Source organism: Dreissena polymorpha, unplaced genomic scaffold (assembly GCF_020536995.1).
Source record: "Dreissena polymorpha isolate Duluth1 unplaced genomic scaffold, UMN_Dpol_1.0 chrUn011, whole genome shotgun sequence".
NCBI classification, from domain to species: Eukaryota; Metazoa; Mollusca; class Bivalvia; order Myida; family Dreissenidae; genus Dreissena; species Dreissena polymorpha.
The window spans coordinates 117,874-126,312 of NW_026273325.1; the positions used below are offsets into that span (position 1 = coordinate 117,874).

The following is an 8,439-nucleotide window of genomic DNA, read 5'->3' on the forward strand; positions in this document are numbered from 1 at the left end:
GTTTGTAACAACAATATCATGCACGAAGCAAACTACTCGTTGCCTGTCGTACCGAGCTAATCAACATTTCATTAGCAAATATATTGTGTCTAGGACATGTTAGTTTAAGCAATATAGAAGACGGGCTACTTTTATTATTCGTATCGTTTGTTTTGTCTTAATTGCATTATGTTACATAACAATACATGGCAAATGAAATACTCGCCACAATGACAAAAAACTTGTAAAGACGCGACCTTCGAACGTGATTAAGACTGTATAAAAACAACGAGGCTATTACAAGACGCCAATATATATTTCACTACCGACAGTCCGTGATGTGATGGGTTTATATGCGCTGTATCAGTTGGAGTTGAAGCATCGACGGTGATGGTACAGTAGTGCTGTGCGTGTAAAAAAGTAACGAAAATCTTTACGAGCGGAGGATTATAGTCGTTTTGAAGTTCATTGTTGTAAAAGCAATGGTGTGAACGCGATCTTAACTTTTAATGTGGGAACAATGTGAGATTTGATTGCACAAACACACGAATTTACATTTAAGTTAATGTTTCATATTGGATTAACATTCGTGCTCAACAGAACAGATGTGTATATCAAGGAATAAAATTTGATTATGAACTTAATACATTTTTCATCAATGGCAATGTTGCTTGTACACTTAAGTAAGGTACGATGAAGCATTCATCATGGCCAAAGATGATAGACCTGGATATGTTTCCATTAATGGAAGCGGAAACACATTTGAGTATTTCAACAGATCAGATGATTACATAAAACAATTACTGATAGCAAATCTTGGTGAAAAACGGAAAAGCATGTTCACAGTGGTATTTTTGATTATGATTTATGCGACCATTTTCCTAACCGGAGTGATTGGGAATTTAAGTACGTGTATTGTGATATGGAAAAACACATACATGCATACAGTCACAAATTATTATCTTTTCACTTTAGCCATATCAGACGTTATGACGCTTTTATTAGGTAAGACCCTTTTCACATATGTTTATTTATGTAACTATATGCTATTGAAAGCAAACGAAACTAATTACGACCATGTTAAAATTAAATACAACGTTTGGTAACACAGTCCATAATTACACTATGTTCATGTTTAATATATACGTTTCTAAAATATGATATCATATTTAGAAGTCGGCTGGCATTCACTGTCTAACAAACGAATTATACTATTTATATATGAGTGTAGTTATTTGTGATCGTATATCTATATATTTGTCACAAATAAATAAGCTCTATTTTACAAATCATAGTATCATGTAATAAAAATGCGGGTGTTTTCGAACGAATTAATTTATGTGCATACTATATATGCCTGTGATACAGGTGTTGTCACTTATTTACAATTAATGAATAAGTCCTATTTCAGACTTGGAGGGAATCCTAATTATTCAAGCCTGTCCTCTATATATGGCCAGGAGGCGATCGCTAGCAAAACAACACACAACAAATCAGCTAGAAAAGACGCACACGTACAAAAAACACACATGAGCACAACTGGTTTGATTACCTTAACCCATTTATGCCTAGTGGACTCTCCCATCCTTGTAAATTGGATCGATTTATTTCCAAAATTAGGGATGTCTAGTATATTTTTTTCAATATTTAAAATATTTCTTAGAGAAATGCCTTTAAGCAAACAGCATCATGCGGCGTCTCATCTGGGTCTACGCTGCTTGCCAAGGCCTTTTTTCTAGACGCTAGGCATAAATGGGTTAACATGCTCAATACAAAAGCACTATGGTTTTAAACGGCTTTTAAGACTCTCCGAACCACCCACTTGTCCCAGAATTATTTATTTAACATTTACATGCAAATTAAGATCATAGCATTAGCAGGAACAATTACAGAACAATAGTTAAAACATATTGCAAGCGTATTACCATTTAACACAATCATCATATATGGAACTGATAATCAGGAATGCAACTTTCTTAGGATTCATGACATGGAACCAACATGAGAATTATTGTATTCTGACCATCGTCGGATAATGCGACAAGAAGCCCTATTAAGGTTGCTAACATACCAATTACCAAATTTAGAGATTCATGCCTTGCTTCAACTACATAACATTCCACAATTTAAGTGTTTTAAATGTGGATTTTATCTAATGAATACAAGTGTTGCAATTAACACAAACCGAGATTAATAAACTTAAAATCATTTTAACTAAACATTCATTGAATATGTTAAAACCTTTAACAGCATTGGTGTTGTGCGTGTTTACAAAGCTAACACGGTAGTTCGTTATTGTTTTATGAACTTCAATATTTTTATTGGATTTAAACAATGATATTATCATCAACAAACCTAACATCATGCGGCGTCTCATCAGGGTCTACGCTGTTTTCCAAGGCATGTTTCTAGACGCAAGGCATAAATGGGTTTAAGGGGAATTTTCACGTTTTGGTAAATTGACAAAATTGAAAAAGTTGTTTTAGATTCGCAAATTTTCGTTTTAGTTATGATATATGTGAGGAAACAGTATTACTGAACATTTACTATGCTCTTAAATAGCCATTATATCTTTTTGACGATTTAAACAGCCGAAAATTATAAAGCGTTGCAACGCGAAGCAAATTCATAATTTGGATAGTTCTGTTGTTGTCGTTATATTTTGTGAAACTACGAGGATTGCTTATATAAAGTATAAAAAACGTCTGGTTGTATTCGTAAGAATGGCCGAGTGATCTAAGTGGTAGACGTTTTACTCGAGGACTCCAGGAGTCAGTGGTTAGAGCCCTGCTAAGCGTTACATTATTATTTTTTTTTAATTTCATTCTTGTGTTTTTTTTGCTTTAGCATTTTGTATCGAATTTTTACATTTATCAATATAAAGCATTTAATGACACACTTCAAAACATGCCAAAATCTCTGAAAAGGCCCCTTTGACAGTATACAGTAATGTACAAGTATCGCACTTGTTTTGTCAAAATAGCACAAGCAATATCCAAGACCAAACTTTAGCCGACATCATAAGTTGTTTTTTTTTTGTGTTAAACATCATATCACAGACTAGTTAAGATCTATGACGAGTTCACACTTTACACTTTAAAACTAAATCAGAAACCAGAAATACAACATATATAATTATTACAGACATACAAACAAGGAGTCGATATTTAGAAAGCCTTATTACACTTTCGAAAAAAACAAAAACACATTTCCTACACATTTTAGAAGCGCTTCGAAGACCAGCTTTATTCAATATGAAAGCAAGAAACATCCGTGGTAATAACGTTGATTGAATTTCGGATAAATAAAAGCAGCCTTATATATGCAATTTATATCTTGATTTTTAAAATTGACACAATGGGTTGTTTCGATCAAATATCCAAAAAATGTGTAATGCCTGAAGAAGTATGAGGATGTTTTCGGTAGATAACTGTTGAAATTAAATTATGTTGAGCTTTATTAAATATTTTAATATGCTAGTTTGTATAATTTAGACTATATACACATTATGTCATTTTGTAAATATTCTAGATTCCCTATTTTCATGTACACATTAATGTCGTATAATAATATGGGACTATCATAAACTTACTAATAGCATTGATTGCATGGATACACCATTTACAATCTAATAGATATTTTAGACTTACTATTGCGGAGCTATGAGTGCATTGTCATTACACTTATTTCCATCAAAGATACAAACCAGTGCAGAAAGGAGTCAAAGAAGAATAAATTTGTTGCATAGAGCAGGATTTAAATTCGGCATGTCCGCTCTTAGTTCAGAGCCATACCATCATGATACTCGTCCAACCTGCGTTTGCATTTGTTTCAATGATTATGTTTTCATATTGCCTAACCTTTTGCCCGTGTGGCGTATATCACATACTCTGTCACTAAAGTGTAGTTCTTTATAATAGTGTTGCCACCTATATTAACTCATATATATATGAGCCGTGATCTTTGAAAAACGTGTTTAATACATGTGCGTATAGTGTCGTCCCATATTAGCCCGTGCATTTCGCATAAGCTAATCAGGGACGACACTTTCCGCTTGTATGCTATTTTTCGTTTCAAGAAAGTCTCTTCCGAGCAAAAATCAAGTTTTTGCGGAAAGTGTGGTCTCTGACTAGCCTGTGGGGACTGAACAAGCTAATATGTAACGACACTGTACGCAGCTGCATTAAATCCATTTTCACAGAGCATGGTCCATCTAGTTTTTTTTTGTAGCCTTGCCGCCAGAGGTGTACTCAATTTGGGAAGCGTATCCATGGCGATTTGGGCAATCATTCTGTATACTCAAATCGTTTATAATGGAGATGACATCGTATTCGTCTGTGTTGACCATAACGGGATTCACTGTAGAACGCTATCTGTCTATTTGTCACCCCATGAAATTGCAACACTGCCGTCATATAAGCCGAGCTAAACGATGCATAGTCCTTATATGTGTAGTTTCCATACTAAGTGCCTTACCATATCCGGTGCATACAAGGACATTTTACTACCTGTCGGATCCCCACAGTGGCCAGCATATACCTGACTCGCTTGTCTGCAACATCCCCCAGAAGTGGACAGGGCGGATGATAATAGTGTTCCAGCTATCGACGTTTGTCTATTTTGTGCTACCCATGGCTATCCTAAGTTTAATGTACATTCTTATCGGAATTAAACTGCACAGAACAGAACTACGAACAAAGTATGATACTCAGTACGGACAGGCGACGGCGACAAAAGCACGCAGAGCAATACTCAAAATGTTAGGTAAACAATTAATACAAAGTATTAAATGTATCGTTGATTTTATTTAAAATACTTATTAAATAGGATAAAAAAAATTCATAACTACGTTAAGGCGATTGTTTGCGATGAGAGAAATTTGATCTTGGCAAACGGATAGATGTAGACATTGTTTCGGCGCCTTGTTTACTCGGTATGAATAATTGAATGCCAAATGATGTTATCTACTTTGAGGTATTAAGTTGACTCTAAATCAGTGATCTATTATTTTGTGTTATTCAATACGTTATTGTCTGCAGATAAATCAGAAAGAACGGATGCGGTATCAATTTGTTTTGTTATTTCAATATTGAAGCATGTTTGATTTATGGCACAATATATTAGAAAAATGTGAGAATATCGGTGAAACGAAATTGTTTTCCTTATTTGCGCGAGAATGTGAAGTTGGTATAAAACAGAAAATTACATATGTAATACTATCCTATGTGCCTTTAGATAGTCAATATAGAAATTGTATATTTTAAACTCATGAATGAGGTAATAGGATTGTGTTGACGGACTTACATTATTTGTTATAGTCGTTTATCATATTGATTGCGTTTGTGTTGAAACGTTGTACAATACAGATATGAAGTATTATAACTTCAGTTAAATTATTGTTAACAGGCTACAATTAGCACCGAAGTCCTTAGATTAGGCTGTGTTTAATACGGGTAGATGTATAGAAGAGTTTCTTTAAACAGACATGATGTACATACTTAATTATGTTGTTCTTGGAAATGTATGTGCTTATATCGGTTCATCATTTGTATATAAACAACAATTTATTATTGACATCCTTTGGTTGAAAATGACGTTTAATTTCATTGATAAGGCAAAAATAAAATGAATGCTAAAAAGATTCTGAACTTATCCTCATAACGCTAAGTGCTATTTTGAATACTTTCAATGACAGTTTAGTAAATTGCCGACAGACTGACTTTAGGTTGTACACAATTGATTTTTCAGTGTTAATACATTCATCTTTTATAATTATACAATTTGGTAAATATGCGGTATTTACATATAGGTTTTTCAACAAATATTTATAAAGTATGCGTATTGGTGATGTATGTCATGGATTCATGTTGACGTTTATCGATTGCTTCGACAAATGTGTGAATGATGTGTTCATATCGTTTTATTTCAGTTGCTGTCGTAGTTGCGTTTTTCATCTGCTGGGCTCCGTTCCATGCTCAAAGACTTATGACACTGTACGTTACTAATTGGAATGCACGGCTGTTAGAAATACAGGGACATCTGTTTTATCTTTCAGGTACATATCTGCTTGAGAATAAATGGATATTAATTAGTTGATGTGTATGTAATACCACGTCTAGCAAATTGGTTACACATGATTGTATAACGTTTTAATATAGAAGTATGAAGCAACTAAGTTTACTTCACAATCGTTTGTGTATCTCATAACAATTAATAGATTGTGAACAAAAAGAGGTTAACATAGACACAGACATGACGATGACTATTCTTATTTATATGAGCCATGCTCTGTGAAAAGGGGATTTATGCCTTTGCGTAATATGTCGGCCCATATAAGCAGTCTGCAGATGCTACGCAGGTACGAACCTTTCCGCCTAAACTTGATATTTTTGCTTAAAATAGACTTTCTTAAAACGAAAAACGTCATAACATCGCTAAGTGTCATCCCTGATAAGCCTATCCGGACTGCAAATGCTAATCTGGGACAACATGTTACGCACATGCAATACACCCTCTTTTCACAGAGCACGGTCGATAAGGGTGCAATAAAAGTCTACCATGTGATTGTTATAGGGTTTGCACAAGTTCTGTGATGTTATCACATTTAAGTTCTTATTGTGTTAAGTAACGATAGTACAATAAGTGTGCAGTCTTGAGTGCAGAGTATCTTAATCCACACATTTGTCGTGTTTCAGGAATTCTTTACTTCTTCAGTTCCACCGTGAATCCAATACTGTACAATGTGATGTCAAGAAAGTTCAGGAGAGCCTTCAAGCGAACTCTCTGCAGATGTTTTGTTGGCGCAAATAATCTTCCATCTTTTTATATGCTAAAGGCCAAGTTCATCAATCACGATTTAAATGTACCCCATTCTCGAGAGAGCGATATTCCAAACATGTCTGACAACAAGGATTTTCGGATTGTTACGTATTACAACAACGATAAGCAAGAGTCATCTAAATATAACCACTCCGGAGACAAATACTCCACTAAAGAGACGCTGATTAACAAGACATATGAAAGCTCATCAGGCAAGTCACACGCACATTCTGACAGCGACCTGCACGCCTTGTGTCGGCACAAGAGGTGCTCCGATAGACGTCACAGTGCGCTAAATCGACGTAGAAATGGATTGGTCAATTCATTTCATGATATCGACGATTTACGTAAAGAGCATACGTTATTTGATTACCAAACTGCTGCTAAATTGAGACTACTTGAAGCTGAACCGCTAACACATTCATGGCAATCAACGGTTTAGATACACGACAAACTGTAATGCACACTCTGTGTGAAATAGAAGTGTTCATAGTGTGCGTTATAAGGTTGTGTAATAATGTTATCGGACATTATTGAGAAAATCTACGTATTGAATGCATAAGGATATATGTATTGCCTAGTTTGAACACAAATAAATAGGACAATTCTTACAATTCATATATTTGATAACAATTTATTAATAAAACACGAGAAGGGAATTCCAAGCAAATGCTCGTTCAGAATCAAACGGATGAACAAAAGTACATGTATGTACGCGAACAATTTTACAGAACTGATTAAGGACGGCATCTTTCCGCAATACAATATCTGAATACGGAGATCTTATAATAAATAAATTGCATGTAATGCACACTTGACAGTTAGTTATGACGAAAATAATGTGTTTTCTCTAAAAACTTAACAAAAACTGCTTTTCACCCAGTGGCAAGCAGATTTAAAAAAAACACACCCGAATTGTGTCTGCATCAGTAATGTATTTAAGCCACACACGTTTCTTCTGATTTTGAAATGAAATACATGTTAATCAATACATATAGATGCAATTTGTAAGTGTGAAAAAGTGTCATTCAATCTATAGCCTAGTTAGCAAGTAATTTATTATTTTTCAAACGGTACCGCTTTTAAAACCGAAAGTAGGATTTCTATACGTTTACGTCAATTTCTACAAACGCGATTTTGTTTTAGTTTTAACACGCAAAAAAAGACGGATTTCTACCTTGTAACCACCGACTATATACTAATTGGCATAGATAACATTAGATCTAAAGCTTTATTAGCAAGAATTTCATTATTTTGCAAACGGTACCGCTTTTAAAACCGAAAATAGGATTTTTAGACGTGTACGTCCATTTCGACAAACGCGATTATTTTTAAGTTTTATAGCGCAAAAAGGACGGATTTCTACCATGTGACCACCAAATATATTCTAGTTGGCATATATAATATTTGTTTCTTATTTATACTTTAATTTACTATGCAAAAACAGTTGTGTGGCTTTAACTAGGATCTTGATTATACCTCATTGAGATTGTGTTTATCTTAACAAAGTTCGGGTGTTTCCAAATCATCAAAAGCATATATTTTGCGTTGTGGAAATTATTATTTTCAAACAAGGTGGACATATCATTATTGCATATTTACCAGTGCGATGTTTTCTGTCATTTTGTTCAAATTGCTTTA

General features: G+C 34.3%; 1 protein-coding gene across 1 annotated transcript; it reads left to right on the forward strand.

Moving 5' to 3' along the window:
- The first annotated feature begins 686 nt into the window (after positions 1-686).
- On the forward strand, positions 687-7,631 carry LOC127863498 (pyrokinin-1 receptor-like). Its single transcript, XM_052403044.1, has 4 exons — positions 687-984; positions 4,210-4,743; positions 5,909-6,034; positions 6,675-7,631. The coding sequence occupies exons 1-4, from the start codon at positions 687-689 to the stop codon at positions 7,238-7,240; spliced, it is 1,524 nt and encodes a 507-aa protein (XP_052259004.1). The 3' UTR covers positions 7,241-7,631.
- Positions 7,632-8,439: the final 808 nt, after the last annotated feature.